The 26,537-nt window shown below is 41.2% G+C and overlaps 1 protein-coding gene across 4 annotated transcripts in view; it reads right to left on the reverse strand.

Annotated features, from left to right (window-relative positions):
• The window catches only part of LAMA3 (laminin subunit alpha 3), a 242,767-nt gene that overhangs the window by 19,561 nt on the left and 196,669 nt on the right, over positions 1-26,537 (reverse strand). For all 4 annotated transcript variants that reach the window (XR_004485306.2, XM_004273749.4, XM_033435312.2 and 1 more), the window contains 12 exons: positions 25,920-26,062; positions 17,632-17,802; positions 16,050-16,201; positions 15,725-15,887; positions 15,165-15,298; positions 14,161-14,305; positions 11,993-12,112; positions 11,330-11,463; positions 5,567-5,684; positions 5,056-5,196; positions 2,325-2,464; positions 220-351 (listed from right to left, as the gene is read on the reverse strand). Coding sequence is in view for 3 of the 4 variants with exons in the window: in XM_004273749.4 (XP_004273797.1) it covers positions 220-351; positions 2,325-2,464; positions 5,056-5,196; positions 5,567-5,684; positions 11,330-11,463; positions 11,993-12,112; positions 14,161-14,305; positions 15,165-15,298; positions 15,725-15,887; positions 16,050-16,201; positions 17,632-17,802; positions 25,920-26,062 (1,693 nt within the window). In the remaining variant the exon portion in view is untranslated. The remainder of the gene's footprint in view (positions 1-219; positions 352-2,324; positions 2,465-5,055; positions 5,197-5,566; positions 5,685-11,329; positions 11,464-11,992; positions 12,113-14,160; positions 14,306-15,164; positions 15,299-15,724; positions 15,888-16,049; positions 16,202-17,631; positions 17,803-25,919; positions 26,063-26,537) is intronic.

Genomic DNA, 26,537 nt, shown 5'->3' on the forward strand with positions numbered 1-26,537 from the left:
TTTAATTAAACCTTTTCCAAGGTTGTGTTCCAAGGTTGCTCCTACGAAGGTAGGATGAGCCCAGAAGCTTTCAGTTAGTTTGCTTTTAATGTGTGTATCGTGCCAAAGAGGTCATCTTGAAAGTCAGCGGGACGAGAGCAGCGTGCAGCCCGCCATGACAAGTCCCCTGGGTCACAGGCCATTCTCATCAGCTGTGCACGCACAGAAAACGGCACCCACCTCTGGATGAAAACGTTGCTGATGCAGCCCTCAAAATAACTCCCGCCCAGACGCAGGGATTGCTGGGAATTTGAAAAGCCTAGCAGCCTTTGGTTATTTTTCAGAGGCTGGTCATCAATGAGGAGCCGGAGCCTATAAAAACAGGAGGAAAACAAAACAGGAGTGAGAACAGCTGGGGAAAATGATTCTCGCCAGGTGGGCAACTGAGTGTCTGATTCAGACGCAAAATCTTCTACCTGAAATAACTCACTAAACTATTTTTTTTTTTTTTCTTTTTTAGCGGTACGCGGGCCTCTCACTGTTGTGGCCTCTCCCGCTGCGGAGCACAGGCTCCGGACGCGCAGGCTCAGCGGCCATGGCTCACGGGCCCAGCCGCTCCGCGGCGTGTGGGATCTTCGCGGACCGGGGCACGAACCCGCGTCCCCTGCATCGGCAGGCGGACTCTCAACCACTGCGCCACCAGGGGAGCCCCTAAACTATTTTTAAAGAGCATTTAAAATTTTTTCACGTGTTTCTTTTCGCACATAACATTTTTATTAAAGTACTCTACAGGCATACCTTGTTTTATTGCACTTCATTTTAAAAGTATGCTTCGCAGATGTTGCGGTTTCTTACAAACTGAACGTCTGTGGCAACCCTGCCTCAAGCAAGTCTATTGACACCATTTTTCCAATAGCATTTGCTCACTCCATGTCTTGGTGTCACATTTTGGTAATTTTCACAATATTTCAAACCCTTCACCAGCAAAAAGATCACAACTCCCTGAAGGCTCAAATGATGGTTAGCATTTTTTAGCAACAAAGTATTTTTTAAGTAAGGTATGTACATCGGGGATTTTTTTTTTTAAGTTATTGGTTTTTTCTTTTAATTTTATTTATTTTTACTTTTGGTTGCTTTGGGTCTTCGTTGCTGCACATGGGCATAATCTAATTATGGTGAGTGGAGGCCACTCTTGGTTGCGGTACGTGGGCATCTCATTGCAGTGGCTTCTCTTGTGGAGCACGGGCTCCAGGCACGCGGGCTCAGCAGCCGTGGCTCGCAGGCTCTAGAGTGCAGGCTCAATAGTTGTGGTGCACGGGCCCAGTCGCTCCGCGGCACGTGGGATCCTCCCGGACCAGGGCCCGAACCCGTGTCCCCTGCATTGGCAGGCGGACTCTCAACCACTGCGCCACCAGGGAAGCCCCATCGGGGATTTTTTAAGACGTGATGCTACTGCACACTTAATAGACTATAGTACAGTGTAAATATAACTTTCATATGCACTGGGAAACCAAAACTTTTGTGTGGCTTGCTTTATTGTGACGCTTGCTTTACTGTGGTGCTCTGGAATCAAACCTGCAGATACCTCCGAGGTGCACCTGTATACGTACAGAAAGCACACGTCTTAAGTGCACAGCTCAATGAATCTTTGAAATGTGAAAGCACCAACATCGCCAGAAGCAGAACCAGCCAGCACCCCAGGCACCCCGCCTGGGCTCCCTTTCATCTCTAGACTTCCTCCCCCTCCAAGAGTAACCACTATCCTGAATTCTGATAGATTGATTTTGCTTGCTTCTGAATTTGGTATAAATGAAATCATGGGAGACAAACTCTTTCACGTGTGACCTGTTTCGCTCAGCCTTTAGTGCAAGGTTCATCCGTGTCGTCGTGCACAATTGTAGATCTTTCATTCTCATTCTCCCATTTTGAATGTACCTCAATTTACTTATCCATCCAACTGTTGATTTTTTTTTTTTTCGGTACGCGGGCCTCTCACTGCCGTGGCCCCTCCCACCGCGGAGCACAGGCTCCGGATGCGCAGGCCCAGCGGCCATGGCTCACGGGCCCAGCCGCCCCGCGGCATGCGGGATCCTCCAGGACCGGGGCCCGAACCCGTGTCCCCTGCATCGGCAGGTGGACCCTCAACCACTGCGCCACCAGGGAAGCCCAACTGTTGATTTTTTAAATGAGAAAATTGATGTAAAACCAGGAAGAAGGCCAAGATTTACTAGTAAAATAGTGTCAATGCTAAGGCCAAATATTTCTCAGAAAAGATACTAGAAGATTCCATTAAACGAAATAAAGTAAAATTCTTAGTGCTCTGGCAGAAGAGCCATTCCACTCACCCAGAGTTGTCGCTTATTATGGACACGTAATGCAGTAAACCATCCATGTACGTCTGTGGAGATGTGAAAATTGGGCTGCTGCTGTCCCTGGTGCTCAGTTCAATGTGGCCATCTTCCAGGGTGACCTGTAGGCTGCTTGCCTAAAATCATCACAGAACATACCCATCAGTGCAGTCCATCTGCATTTAATGATTATGAATGTATTAATACTGGATATATGATCAAAACTAGGTACACAGGATGTTTTGACCCCAATGTTTTGACTTTGCTCTTTTGATCTAAAGATTATTTTTGAATATTTGGACTCCACGTTTATGAATATAAAAATCTTAAGCAAATTATTCCAACACTGATGAATCTGTCAAAAGCATTTTATGGACCTATATTCATAAACCACCTTAATTTCTCCATCAAATTTTTTTAAATAAATTGATCCAGGCATTCCTTTTTTAAATTTTTATTTATTTAATTGATTGATTGGCTGCGTTGGGTCTTAGTTGCGGCACACGGGCTCTTTGTTGTGGCATGTGGGCTTCTCTCTTGTTGTGGCTTGTGGGTTTTTCTCTCTCTAGTTGTGACACACAGCCTCCAGGGCATGTGGGCTCTGTAGTTGTGGTGCGTGAGCTCAGTAGCTGTGGCGTGGCAGGCTTAGTTGCTCCATGGCACGTGGGATCTTAGATCCCTGACAGGGATTGAACCCGCATCCCCTGCATTGGAAGGCAGATTCTTTACCACTGGACCACCAGGGAAGTCCCTTAATTTCTCCATCAATTATACAAAACAGTTAAAATATTTCTAAATTTTCCTATTTTCACTATCATTTTGCTGAAGTTATTTTCGTCAGCATCGATGTTCTTCTGAATACATTTTTACAACAAAGACTTGATTCATCAATTTATTTTCATAGATGATTACAACCATAGCTTCTCTTCAGTCATGAATTTTTTGCTTTCAGATCCTAATTTCTAGGAGGTTCAATTTTCCAAGGTCAAACTCTGAAGATCCAAATTTTGGCAAGATGATTTGATTCTTTCTGTCAATTCTTAATTTTTAAAAATGTGTGTAGTTTTAGCAGTTGTCATTTTAATTTTGTTCATTTTTTTTCCTACCAGGTACAATTTTTGCAGTTTTCAACCAGATGTGATTTGTCAGTGAGCTTTTAGCCTAAAACAATTTTTATAGTGTGTGGTTGTAGCCATTGTCAATTTCACTTTATGTTGATTTTTTTTTCAATTGGCAATATTCATTATAAACTGGATAAAAGAAGGCTAATTGAAATGTATTCCTTAGCTAATCCATTAAGAAGTTGAGGGCAGTGTTCCTAGGATATTTGAAGGGTTCCTGCATTGTCCAGGAGTGATCTCATCTTTTGCTAAGCCCATTCTTCCCCCTGTTTTGGACCATTTTGTATATTGGGTACTAAGTGTCCCCATTCTCGGTAGAGGAAACAAGGAGTGTGTGTCAAAAGAGCTGGGTCCAAACATCCTGCTCTGATGGAAAAGCCACTCTCACAATCTAAATGTCGGCATGTGCTTTTTCAGGGGTATTTTTGTTTTTTACATCTCTATTGGAGTATAATTGCTTTACAATGGTGTGTTAGTTTCTGCTGTATAACAAAGTGAATCAGTTATACATATACATATGTTCCCATATCTCTTCCCTCTTGCGTCTCCCTCCCTCCCACCCTCCCTATCACACCCCTCTAGGTGGTCACAAAGCACCGAGCTGATCTCCCTGTGCTATGCGGCTGCTTCCCACTAGCTATCTATTTTACGTTTGGTGGTGTATATATGTCCATGCCACTCTCTCGCTTTGTCACAGCTTACCCTTCCCCCTCCCCATATCCTCAAGTCCATTCTCTAGTAGGTCTGTGTCTTTATTCCTGTCTTACCCGTAGGTTCTTCATGACATTTTCTTTTCTTAAATTCCATATATATGTGTTAGCATACGGTATGTGTTTTGTTTTTAAAAAAAGATCTCGAACTGCTGATGAACAAAGATAGCAAGAGAGGAGAAGCGTTCTACTACGACATAACCACAGAGGCAGCTACGTCCTTCCTTTCAACATATACTAGTTGTCCGTTGTGCTGGCAATCCTGAAGAAACAAATCCAAGAAGAACAGTGTCCTACTTCTACTTCTATTTTAAAATCCCACTCGTTCCGCTAGGCGATTTCTGAGTATTAGCTGACTTTTACGCCTACATGACCACACCGGCTAAATCCTCTTAGGTTATAGAATCTCTGTGGCTTGTTGTACAGGAACAAAGAGCAGAGGACCTTACTCTCTCCCATTCACCGATGTAAATATTGTCCAACTAGCTGCTGCTGCTAAAAAAGGAATCTGAAGAGCTACCTTGTGTGGAATAACAAAGGAATAATGGGGGTACATTCTGATTTTTTTCTTAGATCTAAAAATTAAAGCTACATTATTACTTATAACAGTTCTAATTCACCTTCACTCACAAAATATACCTAAAAGAATGAAAATGAGTTCATGAATACACACAAATTCAATTCTGTGAACTACAATGTATTTTCTAAGCCTGATTTCTTTTAGGACCTACCCCAGGATGGGCAACAGCTTCCATGTTTGAAATCCACAATAGCATTTACTGTGTGAGGATAGATAAAATGCCTAACAAATTTACCTTCAAAACCCCTCTATTGTTTTTGACATCAAACCTTGAGTCAGGTTTAAATCTTGTTCAGTATTCATATAATATTTCATACCCCTGTCTGATGATTTAATAAGATGCCACTGGGTTGAAAGGTCTGAAACCCAAAGGAGGCCTGGAAGTGGCTGGGCAACGGGAAGTCCAAATTGGTGAAGCTCAACTGTCCTCCCCTGGAGAATGAGGCAGATCGCACGAGCTGAAACGAAAACACGGAATAAATTACCGGCACTGTAATCATGTCATGGCTGAAATACAGTATCTTAACCTATGTCGCCTCACTTGAACCAATCCATGTGACCCATGGGAAGAAATAGTCTGCTTGTCTGCACGATAATTTACCAATCATCTGTACGTTTTTGTGTGTACAGCTGGTATTCCTACTTTCCTACAAATTTAATATGCAAGCCTGAAGAGGTTTTGCAAGTACGTGGGGAGTGTAATAAATGAACCAGTTCACAGTAACACTGTGTGCTACCAGAAAACGTCAAAAGTTGGTGTGTTAACGAATGCCAAGCACGGGTTAGCTGGGGAGCATTCCTCTGCGAGGTTTGGAACTCTTCACTTACCTTCCAGTCTTCCGAGCACTTTTTTGTTACGCCCACAGTATCATTCAGTCTAACGACACCAGTGGTCTTCTTCAGGTTTTTCACGCAGCCTCGGAAAGCAGGTGTAGAAATGTTAAACCTGATGTGGGATTTGAGAAAACAGGAGAGATGGACCACAGCAGGTTTGACGGGGAACTGGAGCTGAAACACGGCACTCATTCCCTACTGCTTGTCACCCACGAACAAGTACATGTTTTACGCTTATCTCTTCTCATGGGATGTCTAGAATGCTACCTATTTTGTGATGCTAGGGAAATCTATTTCCTTTCTGTGTGATTTGCATTCTCAGCTTTAAAAGTGAACACAACAATGTTGACAGAAGAATGGTCAGCGTCCCCAAAAGGTATAGAAGATGTACAATATCTGGAATTGCTCCTCCATCCCCTCCCGGAGTCATGGTAATGCATCATGAATTAAAAGTATATTAATAACTTAATATACCATAAATATATATTCAATATTAATAACCTAATAAGTAACTTATAAGAGCCAGAAATACTGTAGAAAACTCTTTGCTCTTTTTTTCCTGTCCACGTTGAAGTCAGCCACTGTAAACGCAGAAGAAACAAACTGTTACTTTTTGGTCCTAGTCAATTATGAAAAATGTGGCTTGGTATTTAATCAGTGCCAAGCTGGAACAATGGAAAGCACTGTCTGGCCTCGTATGCTGTACCCACCACCTCCTAACTGTGCAAGCTGGGCAAGAGGTCATTGTGAGGATTAAACAAGTTAACATCCGGGAAGTGCTTGGAACCCTCCATGGCATGTGGTCATGAACATGCACTCAGGAGGTGCTTCTAAGAGGGGCTGCTCTGGAGCCACGGACTCTGGAGCCAGGCTGCATGGGTTCGAGGCCTGTCCCTCCTGCCTTCTCTGTGCTTCTGTTTCCTCGTTTATACAATGTGCGTGTGGTAATCTGCTTCCCAGGGTTGTCCTGAGTTTAAATGAGATATTACGCGTTAGCACACTCAAGTGGTAGCCGGTACAGAGAAAGAACTCAGCGTGAGATGGCATAGTCTGTAACTATCCCCACATCAGTGCATCGTTATAACAAAGCAATTTCTAAAGCAGCTCTTCCTACGTGGCTGCTTTGACATTTCCCCTTTGATTTGACTTTGGGAGCTGACGTCACATAAAAACATTCACATACGTGAAATGACTGAAGTCCGGGCAAATATTTGTGTTTCTTAAGCAAATGATGTACTAAGAGAAACACAAAGCTGACTGCATTATAAATCCCTAAAGCAGCTCACTTTTCTAAATGGAAAGGGGTCTGCCTTCATTTTTATTCAATTCACTGTAAAGAGCTGAGCTACAGGTAATATGCATAAAATTAAATTTCATTAAAAGGAAAAGGAAGAAATGAATCCTCACTGGCATTACAGCACGAGCTTGATTACTTTATAAAGTTGGCTTCCTGCCTCAGGAAAGGAGAAAAGTTCATTGCTGGAGCTTGTCTATTTATACATATATTTAGATGCATTCTCTCTCGGGTTTCAGCATGTTTTAGACTCATCAGCATCTCCTGATTCCTTTTTTCTGTAAAGCATAGGTTGGAGGAAGAATAAGGTGGCAGAAGAGTAAAGGGGAAAGAAAGGCCACCGACAGATACGGAGCACCTGTTTTGTGCAAGGTACTATTATCTGATCCTCACAACAACCTTTCGAGGGAGATATTTTCTTACCTGACATTATTAAGCACTTACCATGTGCCAGGCACTGTGCTAACTCCTTTACTCTGAATCTCACAACCACTCTCAGAGTTAGACCATCACTATGCCCACATTACAGATGTACAAGGAGGCTTGGGTAGGTTAAGGGACTTGCACGAAGTCATACAGCAGGAAGTGGGCAGCACTGGGATCTGCGTGGTCAGCGTCTCACACAAACTTGTGTGACCTGAAGCCCTTGCTCTCCACGCTTATACAGTTGTGTACCCACAGCACTGGAATGATCCTGACTCTTGCTTTAAGGAACAGTTATCTACAGCAGAGGTGTTAAGAGGAAAGATTTATTTCCACTATTTTTTGAGGTGTTCTTGTTACTCTGGCTCATCTGAGGGCCTGGAGTTCCACGTTTGCTCCAGGATTCTGGGTCTGAGCACGCTTGCTAGAGGACCATGACTGTGGAGGAGTGTAGGTTGTGGTATGAATGGGTTAGTACGCTGGGGTATGTGTACACACCATGGGCCAATCGGTTCACAAAGGCTTAGCCAGGTCCAACCTGCCGTGGGCTGATCTCAGAGAGCATAAGAGCAAAATCTAATCCCAAACTCCATGTCGGGTATTAGTAAATGCCCAACAGATCCCTGCCTGATGTTTACTTTTTGAATCATTTTCATTTTACTGTTATATTATTATACTCTGTGATGCAATGAGGTAGGTCCGCAGGAAGTATTTCTTGTTGGTCTGAGGCCCTCTGGCATTATTAGGGAGGATTTCCTCTTCTCATGGGAAGCAGATGGGATTAACAGATTGTGACTTCTGACTGTAATCCTGAACAAGTCATTCCAAGATCTGGGTCCCCATTCCCAGAAGGTACACTACAGGGAGAGAGGAGAAAACACCACACCCACAAGCTCTCTTGTCAAAGCTACTGTATTTAGAGATGACACGAGGCTTGCTTCTCTCCACATCAGGTTCAAGCACTGACTGTCTTCCACTAACGCCAGGGGTCGGGGCGTCTCCCTCCTTTGAAAGAACTGCTGGGTTCTCAGGAGAAATCCTCTGTGACCCACGTCAGAGGGGGTTCTCAGGACTCTGAACCGTCAAGGACAGCACCAGAGGGATGAAGCAGGGCCAGAAACAGCTGAATACTGTTCAGCGTGTTGCTTATGAGAGAGTAAAAGCTCAGTGACATCTTTCAATTGGCCTCTATCTCCCGTATGTTCCATGTCATTGTGGTTTGAATCAATAATCGAAGTATAAACTTGCCCAGAAAATGGAAACAGTCCCTGTTTGGAAGACCTTAAAACAAATGACTAGGAAGATTCTATATGTCTATCTGTACATATATGTATAACGATATCCCCATGTATTTCTTTAATGAACAGAGATGAAAAGTCAAAGAAAGGCTGAGTGTTGACTTAACCCAAGGTCACCCCGCTATTTGGTGGCTGAGCCGAAACTAGAACCTTTTCTTTGGATCCTCACCCACTGCTTTTCTCTAGGAAACCTTGTTTGGTTGGCACCCACATTGCTGTCTGTGGACCTTCTGCTGACACCGCACGGAGGCAAACCACCAACCAGTGGCTCTCGTATCGCCGCTGAGAATCCCTCACGGCTCTGGGAGCCCACCTGACCGTCTAATCTCAATGGCCACCTGTTCCCAAGCTTTGTTCATCCTTTCTCCAGCCCGGTCTTCTCTGCAAAGGTCCAGGCCTTCTGTCCAACCCTTCTGGGCATCTCCACCTGCTGTCTCCTGGGCTCCTGGGACTCAGCCTATGACTGAACTCACTGCCCTGTTTCTCTGCTGGTGCTGGCCATCTGTCCAAGCGCTAGATCAAAGCCCAGGTGTCCCTCTTGAGTGCTCCCCGAACCCAAGCAACCATTTAGCACGGCCCATCCACTGCCCGAAGTATATTGGGACTCCACTTCCTTTTCCCCATCTGCGCTGTCATTTCTGTGGTCGGGCCACCCGCCTCTCTCACCTCCGTTACACTCATCTTCCAACCTTTCTACCTGCCTCTGCCTTTCCCCTCTTAATCCAATCTCCTCCCTGCACCAGAACAAGCTACTGAAAACCCAAATCTGATCATGTCCTTTCTCTGCTGAAGCCCCCAATGGCTCCTTACTGTGACTTTCAAGATCCTCTGTGGTCTGGTCCCTGCTTCCCACACCAGCCATGTGTGGCAACCCTGGCCTGCTTCATGGTGTCCTCTTGAGAGTTCACACTTTCTCCAGTTCTTATCTCCTCACATATGGTGACTTTCATATGTCAGCGTCTTTCAGGTCTACCCAGAGACCACTCTCCTGATACCCCAACTGGGTAGATTCCCTCCCCGGACCCTCTATCACCCTGAGCTTCCCCTCTGATGGCACTGGCCTCATTCTACTGTCTCCCTTCCGCTATACTTGAGGCTCTGCCCTGTTTGCTCTTGTCATCCCAACACCGACCACACTGCCTGACGTCACTAGACACCCAGTGAGCGCTTGTATAATGAACAAATAACTGATAGCCTCAGATGCGTGCCGTGGTGCTACCTGAGGTTACTCTATTTATTACACTTAATTGAATAAAACCAAGATTATTGGCCATTCATAACTAGCTATTCACGGTTGAATTGCTATTTAACACTGATAATATTAAATATTAATATCACCTCTTTGGCTTTCAATTTCTTCATTAAAGTTCAGAGGTTACATACCACGATCTGCACGGTCCCTTCCACTTCAAGGAATCTAAGGAATAAAGATACTCACTCCCAAACTCTATCAAAGTGCTGAACTCTTTCACCCATATTTCTGTCTTGCGGGGCAACCCCTAACAACTGTAACACAAAGATTAGTGCCTCCATCCTGAGGCTGGACAGCTGCTCAAACATGTAAGGAATTGAGAAGAAAGACCGCCTTTGCACAAGGCCTCATACATCACACCCAGTACTCTTCCAACTGACTAATAACAGCAAGAGAGTTAACTCGCCTCAGATCTTGTATAAAAGTAATCATCACCAAACGTTTTGGGAGTGCTCTTAGCTTAGTCATGAGGCTGTACCACACACATCATTGTCAGCTATCTAAAAGCCTTTTTTGTAGGATGCAAACATATTAATAAAATGTAAAAGTTATTTTTAAGTGTATCCCCAAAATGGTGTTCATTTTTCTCATTCAGGTTAAGCTTTACTTCCATTCAAATTAATTTAATTCATTCATGTATTCATTCATCCGAGAAATAGTTAGGCCCCTAGTCCATGCACAATAAACGTAAGGGGGCAGGTGATACAGATGTGCCTTCCATCCTAGGAGGTACTTCCTGAAGGAGTGGCCCCAGCTTTCAGTGTCCAGGGCCACCTGTCAGGCCAGGGGCTACCTGCTCTCTCCTCTGTGTCTTCAAGGGCCCCAGGCCACAGCCCCTGTTCTTACTGGCAGCGTTGTCAACACCAAGCCTACTCCTCATGGATTCTCTCCTCCCAGGAATGACAATGGGGGGGTGGCACACAATTCCCCCCCCAACCCCCCACCCAGCCTCTTTCAAATGGCCAGTCCGGTTATCCAGTATTCACAGCCTGTTTTACTCTGTTGGCTAACACTGTTAATACTGAAAAGTTAATTCTTTGTGTTTGCTTTTTGCTAGAATTTTAAAAAGGTAGACCCTACCACTTCCCTGGTGGCGCTGTGGTTAAGAATCCACCTGCCAGTGCAGGGGACTTGGGTTCAAGCCAGGGAAGATCCCACATGCCACAGAGTAACTAAGCCCGTGAGCCACAACTACTGAGCCCGTGAGCCACAACTACTGAGCCCACGCACTGCAGCTACTGAAGCCCGCGCACCTAGAGCCTGTGCTCTGCAGCAAGAGAAGCCACCACAATGAGAAGCCCGCGCACCGCAAGAAAGAGTAGCCCCCGCTCGCCGCAACTAGAGAAAGCCCGCGCGCAGCAACAAAGACCCAACACAGCCAAAAATAAATAAATAAAATCTACGTTAAAAAAAAAAGGTAGACTAATCAGTAGCAATCATAACTCTTAAGAGAGGTGATCTGCTTCTTTAAAAGAAAAAAATCATCTTACCTTTCCCTGATTGAAATTGGAATTCCTCCCAGATAATATGTGCTGAAATCAAGTATATCACCTTCAATTTTAATGCTTTGAGAGTCCACGTTTATCCGCATAAGTTTTTGGGCTTTTCCAATTTTGATCAGAATCTGAAATAAGGGAGAGATGAATCAGCAAGCAATGAGAAATGAAAGAATCCTATTCACAGTGGTTCAGAGCTACTATGTGTTTGCCTTCCTTCAGGTTCATTTATATACATGGTATATATACATGGGCTCTGAGCAGTAGCTCATTTGCATAAAATTATTAAAACACTTAAATAGAAATGTTTGCTTTTTTTTTTTTTTTTAATTTTGTTATTTTTGGCTGTGCCACGCGGCTTGCGGGATCTTAGTTCTTTGACCAGGGATCAAAACTGTGCCCTCGGCAGTGAAAGCGCAGAGTCCTAACCACTGGACCACCAGGGAATTCCCCAAATGTTTGCATTTGAAATTAATCATGTTTTATCTATGCCACACAGATGTTACATATTTCATGCCCCAAATGTTCAGATTTTAAAAGGATGTGTCTCTCAGTTAATAACTATAAGTTCATCTGGTAATAGAAAAGGGTTCTGAGCACTGACTTAAAGGACTGAGAACATTTAACAATCCAAATAAACAGACTCGAAGGATATACCAAATGATCTTTCCCGTCGTTTATGATGCCTCTAATTCCTTTTTCTTTTGGTTGCTCTGAATTCAGTTTGTATCGCACCATGAGACTGCCATCTTCTATATTTAGAGATATGAAGCGATCCTAGAGCACGGAAACAATGTAGATTACCATAAGACTCAGGGAAGAGCTAGAACGCTGGAACCAGGGATGCTCTCAAATTCCAGACTGCTCTCAGCTTCAGCTGCCTCTTTAGTCCGAAGGAACAATAGTGCTGTAATATCCAACTCCGAGGACGGGTATGACGGTTAAATCTTGCAAATCATGTTACACATCATATACAGTGCTTGGCACACAGGAAGGAAACAATAAATGCTAGCTATTGTCACGATTTTGTTTTATAACAATCTATAACCAGCATGTAAAAATGGAAACTGAAAAGCTACAGATCATTAATATCATTTGAAAATATGACTGCTACCTGTTGGAGAGAGGTAGGGTCTTCCTCAAACTCCAAACATTTTCCACCATGTGTTTTCTGACATACTCCTATGTCTCCTCTAGCTTTCACTTAAGTGTTGCTTGGGGACCCCAAATAGGGCCTCTTCCCTCCCACTACTCTCTTTGCCTTGGCAATCACAGTCACTTCTGTGGTTCCAGTTCAGGTGTGCCCATGAGCCCAAATATTTTTCTCCAGCCTAGACCTGTCTTTTCAGGGCCAGGTCTGTACATCTGATTGCCTAATTGCTATTGCTTGCATGCCTCACAGATATCTCAAATTCAGAATATCTCTAACAGAACTTATGTTCTACATGACTCCCAAGCCTGTCTCTCTGCCCTTCACCCTGTTCTCTTCTTTCTCTCTCTCTCTCGTCACTAATCACCTTGCTGAGCCAGCCACAAACCTACTAGGGGTCATAATTGCATCCCCATCACGGTGTAAGGCACATACTTGAGCCAACCATTTCCTTAGTGGAAGGGTAAGCTGAGGAATGTCTGGTATAGGACTGGAAAGTTGGCTCTTACACAGTTTCCTGATGAAACTCTCTTTGAAGTCTACTTCCAGAGTCCTTCCCTAAAAGGAAAATCAGTCCTTATCTGGATCCTAAACCTTGCTCTTAGAAGCCAGTGAGGGTTCATCACACTCATAAATAATAGAATAGCATCCTACTTAACAGCAGCACTGGAGATAATTTTCTCTTATCTGGTTACTAATGGCATTTCATAAGTTTTCTTCTACTATAAGTAGTATTTCTGGTTCTTAGTCTCCCAGAACTTCGAAATGTAATACAAAGAGACCTTGTTCTGGAAAACAACTGCCTTGCTCTGAAGATGCTGTGTGACTGCTCAGCTCTCTGCATTCTTCAGGCAGTCAGGACCTCCCCAAACCATCAGAACTGGTTCAGCCTTGGAATCTCCTGAGGGGTCCAGACCAACCCCAGAGAGGAGAGTTGGACCAGGTCTGTGTCCCTACCCTGCAGACAGAAGGGTCTGGTAAAATCCCAAGCTCCATATCAATCCTACATTCTCAGGTGGGAGATCCCTCGGGCTGATCCACATTTCTCCACAAATACTACCTACGCAGCAGCTACAGAAGCACTCTGCTCTCAGGAGAGGTTAAGTCCAGCACCATCTACCAGCAGATGGCGCTGACGATCACTCATCGACGGTCACTTTTGGCCCTTTCTAAACTGGGAGACTTAAGTATGGCCTCTAGGAACCTCAGCTGCTTGAAAACAGAGAAGCTTCCTAGACCTGGCAAGTCAAGGGTCAGACAGAGACAAAATCCCATACAGCCTGGAAACAGTCCGACCAAGAATCAAACAGCAGGAGGTCAAACAGTCTAGCTTTCAGAGACCCCAGGAGGTCTTAACGTTTTTTTAGGCAGAAAATAAGTAGATTACTAGGCAGACAGTAGTTTTCAAAGAATAAAACTGACAACACAAAAGAATGGGAAAGGGGCAATTTCTCCCACATTTTGGTGGCATCTTCTCAAGTTACGGATTACTTGCCTTACTAAAACACACACTCGCACAGGCAAAGAAAGTAGAATTGGGCCAAGGGGAAGAATGCAGCTAACATTTGCACATTGTTTTTCAGATCCGTTGGTTGTTTGTAATAACCCAGTTACCCCCAAATTGCTCAAATGAATGGACATATTTGGTAGTATCTGGATGTTTGTTATAGATTACCTGGTTTTCTGCAAAGAACAGCAAACCTCTATCCACGGTGGTCTGAATTGTCTGTCCAAAGGTTGGGAAGGGAGCATTTGGTTGAGTTGGAACTCGAGCATAGCCTGTACCTTCAAAATAATTTTTGTCTGATTCTTCCTTTCTCCTGTGAACACCAATCATCGTAAGTTAGAACACAGCAGCAAAGGACTGCCAGGAAAGTGTTCTTATTAATACGAGAGGAAAAAGGGAGCAAAGCCCATGCAATCGAGTTGTCATGATTTTGTTAAAGAAGAGGAAACATCTTTTTTAAAAAAATTTTTGTTGGAGTATAGTTGCTTTATAATGTTGTGTTAGTTTCTACTGTACAGCAAAGTGAATCAGCTATACATATACATATATTCCCTCTTTTTTGGATTTTCTTCCCATTTAGGTCACCACAGCCCGCTATTTCTCCTGGATGTGCCCTTACACTCTATGATGATCAAACCCTAGCTCAACCCTAGAGATACTATTCAGGATTCCCTTTTGAAAATGTCTACTTAGGAAGATGTGGCCCAGCAGCTGAAGATCTTGCAATATAAGAAATTATTAACTTGAAATATAATTTTGTTCTGAGCAGTAAATACTCAGTCGGTCTCGTATTAGAATCTTCCAAATCTTTTAAACGATAGGGTAGGTCAGGCGCTCAAGGCAGCAACTTTCAAATAGGTTCATATGGCAAAGTCATGGCGTACTTTATGGACCACGATTTTTGTTTTGAAGTTTACAGTAAATAAATAGTCTGTGCCTAAATCAGGTACCAACGAATGCTGAATATTTTGTGGTAGGAGGCACCAAAAATGGAAGAAAGATTTATTTTTCAAAATCGAGAAAATTCTATAAGCTAATATTTTATACAAATAAGGAAAAGACTTTTTCTTATTTAATTTATATTCCTTAAATAACAATTACACATATTTTATGTAATATAACTGCAAGCTACCGAAATCACAAAGAGACACCAGCTTATAGGTTTTATTTACCTTCTACAAGGCTCCACTTTTGTCGTGTTGAGATTGAAAGTCTTTTTGAAGTTGTACAAGCTCAGAACATTTTCATTGAGGTCATCTAATTCAATACAACCTTTGTATGGAGGGAATCTCAGTCTACTAGGAAGCTAAAAAAAACAAAACCAAAAAATCTTCCACTAATTGGACAAAGGGCAATGAACAGGCTGACCAGGAAACAGTATAACTCTATCACTTTTAACCATCAACATAACATAGCGGGTAAGCATGGGGACCCTAGAGCCAGATACTCTGGCTTTGCTATTTTCTAGCTGTCTGATCTTGGGCAGGTTATTCAACCTCTCTGTTTCAGTTTCCTCATCTGTGAAATAGGAAAGATAGTGATGCTTGTTTAAATTAATATACTTAAGCCTAGATCACTGCACATAAAAGAACTCAATGAGTGTTAGCCATTGTCACTGGATATCCTGTAAGAATACAGAGTTAAATCCATTTTGTATATAACCGATTAAAATATCATTATGCCAAATTAAATTTTAAATATTTTCATTCCGTGAAAAAACATTCACACTTACTCTAAAATCAGATGGGTAACCTCCAACGTAAAATACAACATTTTCAGGGTCCAAATCGAGGAGCGTGTTGCTATCCCCACTCTCCATGTCATGGAACTGAGGTGTTTCTGGCTTACTGGATGTGGCTTTTCGGGTGTAATTAAGCCTTGCAAACTGATAAATTCTGTTTAAAAATAAATTAGATAATAAAGTTATATAAAAATTTATGAGAAGATGCAAGAAATCAAAGCCAAAATACTAAAAATGGGGTTCAGCAATGCATACAATGAAAGTTTGGCGAGTGTAGGTCAGATTAACAAAGAGCAGTAATCAATCAGACTCGCACCTCTGGAATTTCACCCGGTCCATAACTGCCTCCTGAGTTTCGCTCCTGGTCAAGGTCTGGCCTACTTGGAGTTCAGCCTCGCGTTCTCCCAGGTTGTAGACACTCGTGAGCTGGCCATCTACGACTGCCATACCTATGTAGTCCCTGGAGGCCTGGAGACAAAAAGGCCACCTCAGAGCACTTCACATACTGAATTCTCTCAACTTCCCATCCCAAGAGAGTGCATTTCTAATAACTAACAGCTTTCATTCAGTTCACCCTGGGCAGACAGAATACATGAGGCGCACCCTGGTATAAGACAATACAGACAGCACAGTTCATTGACAATGTCTGCACTGGTTTTGCTCTCGTTATCATGAGGGCACTCATTTATCCACTCCTCCATTCTCTCAATCTGCAAATATTTGCCAAGCACCTGACATAAAGATGAACCATATACGGGTTCAGGCCTCCATTCGATTTTGTTCTGGTAAGGGAGATAAATCATTTACGTTACATACAAGGTCCCCTCAACACTCTGGGCATGCCTGTTCACCCTGTGTTATCACGGTCAGCGACGTATGTACCTTACTTCCCTGTTAGAATGTGAGCACCTGAGGTAAAAACAAATTTTTGAAAACTGTGGTAAAATATATAACAACATGAAATTTACCATTTTAACCTGTTTTAAGGGTACATTAAGTACATTCAGGAAACAAATTTTTGTTTATCATAAATACAGGGTACGGTACCTAGTAGGTATATGGTATACATTTGCTGAGGGAGCAGTCATGTGCATTTTGCTATAATACAAAGCAAAAAGTCATGTCGTAAGAAAGTTACAAATAAAGGCCCAATACCTTGAAGCATGAATGGGTGACCAGGAATAGTGCTGATTTTAGGAATCCTTAAATACAAAGCCCACAGTGACAGCCAACCATTTCCTAATTTCCCAGAATTTCTGAGAACCATGTTTCAGGAATTTCTTTTCCAATCATGTAGAATAAATAACCTAGTCAGTGATTACCTTTTCCTCTGACACTTAGGTAGAATAGATGTATTTTAAGAGGAGGGATTAAAAGCTAAAATAAACTATTTGAAATGCCTGTAACAGTGGTGGTTTAAAGAATTTAGAATTATAGAGATGGGGCAACTGTATTTCTTACTAATGAGGCAGGAGAGGCTGCATTTCACTCTAGGCCTCATTCACAGATGGTCACCACCCCAGACACGTGGAAGGGTCTGCGGCTGGGCGCCCTGAGAAGAGGACAGAGTCCAGCGCTATGAGGAAGAACTACTCTGATCTCCATGAAGCCTTGGTACTGCAGCCCTGGTTGTAAGGGGAGGGGTACTGATCTTCAACCCCAGGTGTGGACGTGCTCACGTGTACACACATGTGTGCCTACATGCCGGGCCCATCAGGCCAGGCCTCTCGATCCCCCAGCCAAGGACAATCGGTAATTGACGGGAGATCCCCCTGTGGAGCCATCAGAGGCGACGGCATTTCCTCCTGCTGTGTCGTTGGCGGTGACACAGTCGTGTCACGCATCTCAAAAACCATATTCTGTTTTAAAAACAAGAGGAACGTCAAAGCAATACTTACATCTTTATTTCCGAGGTACATCACAAACATATTCTCGGTCCCCCCACTTTCTGTTGATTCAGGTCTTTGGAGAAACAAAGAAAGAGAAGTGTATCCTTTCAAATCCTCCAGGTCATGTGGCAGCCGCACTTCCACTCCAGATTTACCGTTGAACCTCATGGGGATGGCGACCTGCGAGGGGCAAGATCCAGGGTGTTAGCTGTTCCAGATGAGGAAGGTGAGGGTGCTCAAGGTGGTGGCTTGTGACTGCGTAGCTGCTCCCAAGTTGCTATGATAGGGAGCAAAGGAGTGTGGGTGCCTCCTAGGCCTGGAGGCTACACTCAGCTGCATGCGGAATAAAGCATTTGTGTTCTTCCTGCCTCAGGCGAGGGGCTTTGGGAAGCGTGGTTAGTCCTCTGTGCCAGCAACAGTAATCATCATAATAAATTATTCCTATTATTGTCACTATGATGGCTATAATATTAATTTGTATTAACCCTATTGTTAAAACATTTCTATCATAATAATATAATATATTAATATACAGAATAATATGGGCTTTAGATAATATATTATAATATAGGGTATTATAGTTATAGGTTTATAATACATACTAATAGGGTTAATATAATATTAATATTATAATCCTATTAATATTATTATATATTATAGTATAATATAAAACTACATTATATGCAAAATATTATTAATAGGGTTATGATATTAATATTATATTAGCCTTACTAATAGGTATTATAGCCCTATTAATATATAAGATGAATATTATATAACTATAATAATAATTATTATTATTCCAAGCCTAGAAGGTTTTTGTGCAAATGAGCTAACATATATGGAAGCACTTAGCATGATACCTGGCATACAGTAGATGTACAATACATCAAAAATATTTTTTTTAAAAAAGAACTCTTTAAGGAATCTTTTGCCATTAACATATTACCTGTTATATCTGCATTTATTACAGGCATTCAGTCCTTAAAAATATGTGCATCACGGTTCTCTAGAATATGTGTCTTAAACTCAGGGTGAAGGACTATTTTTTCCCTCTACTCTTCTCTGGATCAATACTTTTATAAAATATATGAGAAATTAAATTACTAAAAAATGAAATAAAGGAGGTATGCAAAATACACATCCACTGATCCAATGCTTGGATGTTGAAGCAATTCAAATGATTGAAAGTTTCTAAACATTTACTCTTAATTTTGTACTTATATATAACGGAGCAGTAATAAAAGTTCTCTGACTAGCTCTGGTCTTTGGACCCCCTTGGGTAGCTCTGCATTAAAAACACAGAAAATAAGTATTCTCTAACGATCTAAAGAATAACTCTAGGAATGATACTTACACCAACTCTACCTTTTATCTCCCAAGCATTTAAGTATTTATGGAGGACCTTGTATATGAAAGGCATCAGGCAGGGAGGCTTAGTGATGCATGAGCTGTAGTCTCTCCAAGGTGCCCATGACCGATGGAGCTCCCCTCCCCTACACTCACAGGCTCATTTTATGCCCTTCTCTTCTACTAGCCCTCTACCCTCCATATACCCCACACATCCTGAGTCTATCCATGCCCTTCTGCTTTTTGTCACCTGGAAAACTACTCGTTAAAAAATTTTTTTAATTAAGAAAACATTTTATGGACAAGCCTCTTAGATAGTCTCATCCACCAGAGGGAAGACAGCAGAAGCAAGAAGAACTACAATCCTGCAGCCTGTGGAGCAAAAACCACATTCACAGAAAGATAGACAAGATGAAAAGGCAGAGGGCTATGTACCAGATGAAGGAACAAGATAAAACCCCAGAAAAACAACTAAATGAAGTGGAGATAGGCAACCTTCCAGAAAAAGAATTCAGAATAATGAGAGTGAAGATGATCCAGGACCTCGGAAAAACAATGCAGGCAAAGATCGAGAAGATGCAAGAAATGTTTAACAAAGACCTGGAAGAATTAAAGAATAAATACCTAGAATAATTAAAGAAGAAACAAACAGAGATGAACAATACAATCACTGAAATGAAAAATACACTAGAAGGAATCAATAGCAGAATAACTGAGGCAGAAGAACGGATAAGTGACCTGGAAGACAGAATGGTGGAATTCACTGCTGCAGAACAGAATAAAGAAAAAAGAATGAAAAGAAATGAAGACAGCCTAAGAGACTTCTGGGACAACATTAAACGCAACAACATTTGCATTATAGGGGTCCCAGAAGGAGGAGAGAGAGAGAAAGGACCCGAGAAAATATTTGAAGAGAGTATAATTGAAAACTTCCCTAACATGGGCAAGGAAATAGCCACCCAAGTCCAGGAAGCTCAGAGAGTCCCATGCAGAATAAACCCAAGGAGAAACACACCGAGACACATAGTAATCAAATTGACAAAAATTAAAGACAAAGAAAAATTATTGAAAGCAACAAGGGAAAAATGACAACATACAAGGGAACTCGCATAAGGTTAACAGCTGATTTCTCAGCAGAAACTCTACAAGCCAGAAGGGAGTGGCATGGTATATTTAAAGTGATGAAAGGGAAGAACCTACAACCAAGATTACTCTACCTGGCAAGGATCTCATTCAGATTTGACAGAGAAATCAAAAGCTTTACAGACAAGCAAAAGCTAAGAGAATTCAGCACCACCAAACCAGCTCTACAACAAATGCTAAAGGAACTTCTCTAAGTGGGAAACACAAGAGAAGAAAAGGACCTACAAAACCAAACCCATAACAATTAAGAAAATGGTAATAGGAACATACATATCAATAATTACCTTAAACGTGAATCGATTAAATGCTCCAACCAAAAGACACAGGCTCGCTGAATGGATACAAAGACAAGACCCATATATATGCTGTCTACAAGAGACCCACTTCAGACCTAGGGACACATACAGACTGAAAATGAGGGGATGGAAAAAGATATTCTGTGCAAATGGAAATCAAAAGAAAGCTGGAGTAGCGGTACTCATATCAGATAAAATAGACCTTAAAATAATGTTATAAGAGACAAGGAAGGACACTACATAATGATCAAGGGATCAATCCAAGAAGAAGATATAACAATTATGAATATATACGCACCCAACATAGGAGCACCTCAATACATAAGGCAACTGCTAAGAGCTCTAAAAGAGGAAATCGACATTAACAGAATAATAGTGGGGGACTTTAACATCTCATTACACCAATGGACAGATCATCCAAACAGAAAATTAATAAGGAAACACAAGCTTTAAATGACACAACAGACCAGATAGATTTAATTGATATTTATAGGACATTCCATCCAAAAACAGCAGATTACACTTTCTTCTCAAGTGCGCATGGAACATTCTCCAGGATAGTTCACATCTTGGGTCACAAACCAAGCCTCAGTAAATTTAAGAAAATTGAAATCATATCAAGCATCTTTTCTGACCACAACACTATGAGATTAGAAATCAATTACAGGGAAAAAAATGTAAAAAGCACAAACACATGGAGGCTAAACAATACATTACTAAATAACCAAGAGATCACTGAGGAAATCAAAGAAGGAATCAAAAAATACCTAGAGACAAATTACAACAAAAACACAATGATCCAAAGCCTATGGGATGAAGCAGAGACAGTTCTAAGAGGGAAGTTTATAGCAATACAAGCCTACCTCAAGAAACAAGAAAAATCTCAAATAAACAATCTAACCTTACACCTAAAGGAACTAGGGAAAGAAGAACAAACAAAACCTAAAGTTAGTAGAAGGAGGGAAATCATAAAGACCAGAGCAGAAATAAATGAAATAGAAACAAAGAAAACAATAGCAAAGATCAATAAAACTAAAAGCTGGTTCTTTGAGAAGATAAACAAAATTGATAAACCATGAGCCAGACTCATCAAGAAAAAGAGGGAGAGGACTCAAATCAATAAAATTAGAAATGAAAAAGGAGAAGTTACAGCAGAAATACAAAGCATCCTAAGAGACTACTACAAGCAACTCTATGCCAATAAAATGGACAACCTAGAAGAAATGGACAAATTCTTAGAAAGGTATAACCTTCAAGACTGAACCAGGAAGAAATAGAAAATATGAACAAACCAATCACAAGCACTGAAATTGAAACTGTCTTTAAAAATCTTCCAACAAACAAAAGTCCAGGAATAGATGGCTTCACAGGTGAATTCTATCAAACATATAGAGAAGAGATAACAACCATCCTTCTCAAACTCTTCCAAAAAATTGCAGAGGAAGGAACACTCCCAAACTCATTCTATGAGGCCACCATCACCCTGATACCAAAACCAGACAAAGACACTACAAAAAAAGAAAATTACGGACCAATAGCACTCATGAACATAGATGCAAAAATCCTCAACAAAATACCAGCAAACAGAATCCAGCAACACATTAAAAGGATCATACACCATGATCAAGTGGGATTTATCCCAGGGATGCAAGGATTCTTCAGTATATGCAAATCAATCAATGTGATACACCATATTAACAAATAAAAACCATATGATCATCTCAATAGATGCAGAAAAGCTTTTGACAAAATTCAACACCCATTTATGATAAAAACTCTCCAGGAAGTGGGCACAAAGGGAACCTACCTCAACATAATAAAGGCCATATATGACAAACCCACAGCAAACATCATTCTCAATGGTGAAAAACTGAAAGCATTTCCTCTAAGATCAGGAGCAAGATAAGGATGTCCACTCTGACCACTATTATTCAACATAGTTTTGGCAGTCCTAGCCACGGCAGTCAGAGAAGAAAAAGAAATAAAAGGAATACAAATTGGAAAAGAAGAAGTAAAACTGTCACTGTTTGCAGGTGACATGATACTATACATAGAGAATCATAAAGATGCCACCAGAAAACTACTAGAGCTAATCAATGAATTTGGTAAAGTTGCAGGATACAAAATTAATGCACAGAAATCTCTTGCATTCCTATACACTAATGATGAAAAATCTGAAAGAGAAATTAAGGAAACACTCCCATTTACCATTGCAACAAAAAGAATAAAATACCTAGGAATAAACCTACCTAAGGAGACAAAAGACCTGTATGCAGAAAACTATAAGACACTGATGAAAGAAATTAAAGATGATACCAACAGATGGAGAGATATACCATGTTCATGTATTGGAAGAATCAATATTGTGAAAATGACTATACTACCCAAAGCAATCTACAGATTCAATGCAATCCCTATCAAATTACCAATGGCATTTTTTACAGAACTAGAACAAAAAAATCTTAAAATTTGTATGGAGACACAAAAGACCCCAAATAGCCAAAGCAGTCTTGAGGGAAAAAAATGGAGCTGGAGGACTCAGACTCCCTGACTTCATACTATACTACAAACCTACTGTAATCAAGACAGTATGGTACTGGCACAAAAACAGAAATGTAGATCAATGGAACAGGATAGAAATCCCAGAGATAAACCCACGCACCTATGGTCAACTAATCTATGACAAAGGAGGCAAGGATATACAGTGGAGAAAAGACAATCTCTTCAATAAGTGGTGCTGGGAAAACTGGACAGCTACATGTAAAAGAATTAGAACACTCCCTAACACCATACACAAAAATAAACTCAAAATGGATTAGAGACCTAAATATAAGACCGGACACTATAAAACTCTTAGAGGAAAACATAGGAAGGACACTCTTTGACATAAATCACAGCAAGATCTTTTTTGATCTACTTCCTAGAGTAGTGGAAATAAAAACAAAAATAAACAAATGGGACCTAATGAAATGTAAAAGCTTTTGCACAGCAAAGGAAATCATAAACAAGACATAAAGACAACCCTCAGAATGGGAGAAAATATTTGTAAACGAATCAATGGACAAAGGATTAATCTCCAAAATATATAAACAGCCCATGCAGCTCAATATTACAAAATCAAACAACCCAATCAAAAAATGGACAGAAGACCTAAATAGACATTTCTCCAAAGAAGCCATACAGATGGCCAAGAAGCACTTGAAAAGCTGCTCAACATCACTAATTATTAGAGAAATGCAAATCAAAACTACAATGAGGTATCACCTCACACCAGTTAAAATGGGCATCATCAGAAAATCTACAAACAACAAATGCTGGAGAGGGTGTGGAGAAATGGGAACACTCTTGTGCTGTTGGTAGGAACGTAAATTGATACAGCCACTATGGAGAACAGTATGGAGGTTCCTTAAAAAACTAAAAATAGAATTACCATATGACCCAGCAATCCCACTACTGGGCATATACCCAGAGAAAACCATAATTCAAAAAGACACATGCACCACAATGTTCACTGCAGCACTATTTACAATAGCCAGGTCATGGAAGCAACCTAAATGCCCATCAACAGACGAATGGATAAAGAAGTTGTGGTACATATATACAATGGAATATTACTCAGCCACAAAAAGGAATGAAATTGGGTTATTTGTAGAGATGTGGCTGGATCTAGAGACTGTCATACAGAGTGAAGTAAGTCAGAAAGAGAAAAACAAGTATCGTATATTAATGCATATATGTGGAACCTAGAAAAATGGTACAGATGAACCGGTCTGCAGGGCAGAAAGTGAGACGCAGATGTAGAGAACAAACGTATGGACACCAAGGGGGGAAAGCGGTGGTGGGGTGTGATGAATTGGGAGATTAGGATTGACATATATACACTAATATGTATTAAATTGATAACTAATAAGAACCTGCTGTATAAAAAAATAAATTTCAAAAAAAAACATTTTATGAACACAAAAAAAGAGACTATACCTGCATATGCATGACCTTCTTAAGAAATTAAGCATTACTGCTATGACTGAATCCCATCATGTATCCCACCCTGTTCCCAGTCTGCTCTCCCTTCTCAGAGGTCACCACTACACTGGATTTGGACTCCCATGCCCTGCTTCTCATGTGTGTTTTAATATTTTTACTAAATATCGTTTATCTATAAACTGTAACTAGTCTTATTTTCGTAAGTGACAGAGCAGAGATCAGAACAAGGCCGTCTGCCTCGGTTAACCAGTTCTAAGCCACTGTGCTATTCATACACTTCAGATTATGTTCAGTAAATTAGTGAATGAACACAGAAGGGCAAAAGCTAGAAACATGCTTTTTCATTTGCTTTTTATAAGATGCGTATGGGTATGAAGAGGGTAGTTTCTGCCAAACTGTGCCTTAGGCTCTTTGTTTTTCTGCTAAAAATTTTGTGTTGGGAGTCATTCTCTTTCCTAAAAGAAAAGGCAGCTTTTGAGGCTCAAAAGACGTAATATTGAGCCTGGAAATCAACCATGGTGCCTCCAGGGCAGTGATATTCTGACTTGGCTTTCCAACTCTCTATCTCCAAATATCTCATAGGGAGGTAGCTGAAAAATACAAGCTATTTCATTTACATTATTTTAGGATAAAACATATTGTGAGGGAGAAGCGTAAGGAATTCAAGTAAATAATGTTAGATTAAAATTAGAAAGGCTGATGGAATTTTCCAATGAAGGAAAATTGCTGTAATCTCCTATTCAGAACACTGCTCATGTTGGTAGGAACCATTCCTCCATCCTCAATAAAAGTGGATTCTACAACTTCCAAGTTAAAATGAGAAGGTAGGTTTTGTTCAGTATCACATCTGCACGTTCCAATCACAGAACCCTTACTCGAACTTGCAATAACACTTTACCAACTGGAGCCTGGAGGAGAATCCTGCTTCCTGTCTGCATGAGTCAGTGAGAAGGAAACTGCTCCAGGTCCTTGATGTACCAGATCATCTAAGGGATGAAGATGACGTGTACTTTTGAAGGATGACAGGAGGAAATGAACTTGCACATTGGGAGCAACCAAAGAATTATGGCAAGAAAGACAACCAGGGGACTTGGGCGCAGTGGTTGAGAATCTGCCTGCCAATGGAGGGGACACAGGTTCGATTCCGGGTCCAGGAAGATCTCACATGCTGCGGAGCAACTAAGCCCCTACACCACAACTACTGAGCATGTGCTCTAGAGCCGGTGAGCCGCAACTACCGAGCCCACGCACCACAGCTACTGAAGCCCGTGCGCCTAGAGCTCATGCTCCGCAACGAGAGAAGCCACCACAATAAGAAGCTCACGCACTGCAACAAAGAGTGGCCCCCGCTCGCCTCAACTAGAGAAAGCTTGCGGACTGCAACAAAGACGCAACGCAGCCAAAAAATAAATAAAAAGAAAGACAACCAGCTCTTGAGCACATAGATACCTTTCCTTTCCTAATGAATGGAGTAACTTATCAAAGAATGAGCCTTGGTGCCTGGCAATGTGGGGACACACCCACCTTATTCGCAGCATCTCTGGCCTGCTGAATTAGCTCCCGTATGCGGTCCATGTTGTCAGAGATGTTGCCCAGTGGCAACAGCTGTTGGTTGATACTTTCAATCTTGCTCAAAAGATCAGGCAGTTTGCTGGTTAATTTCTTTACTGTTGGTGAGATTACAAAACAGAAATTTATCATTGTGAGTTGAGAAAAGGTTAAATACAGATGTTCTCATTGATAGTACTTGTCAAGTGGTATGTCTGTGTCCCAAACGTTGGACAGGATGACTCAGAATCAGGTAATACAGTTTCTATATTATAGAAATATATATTATACATATTTCTATATAAATACATCATGGATCTTATTCTGCAATCTAGATATCAAATCATCTTTCTTGACCACTATAAAAAATAAATCTTTGCTTTTTGATCTTTAATATTAATAATAATTCAATTCCTCATAATTCAGGGACCTATATCTCCACTCTATAAAAGGGAAAATCAATAGCAATGTTCATGGATTTTTTTCAAAAATCCTACTTGGTCCTTTTAACTAACAGAATAGCCATACTCTTTCAATGGATTATGTGAAGTTGTTTTTAATATTTTAATTTCTAAGATCAGACTTTACCAGGGA

The sequence above is a fragment of the Orcinus orca genome, chromosome 15 (assembly GCF_937001465.1).
Source record: "Orcinus orca chromosome 15, mOrcOrc1.1, whole genome shotgun sequence".
NCBI classification, from domain to species: domain Eukaryota; kingdom Metazoa; phylum Chordata; class Mammalia; order Artiodactyla; family Delphinidae; genus Orcinus; species Orcinus orca.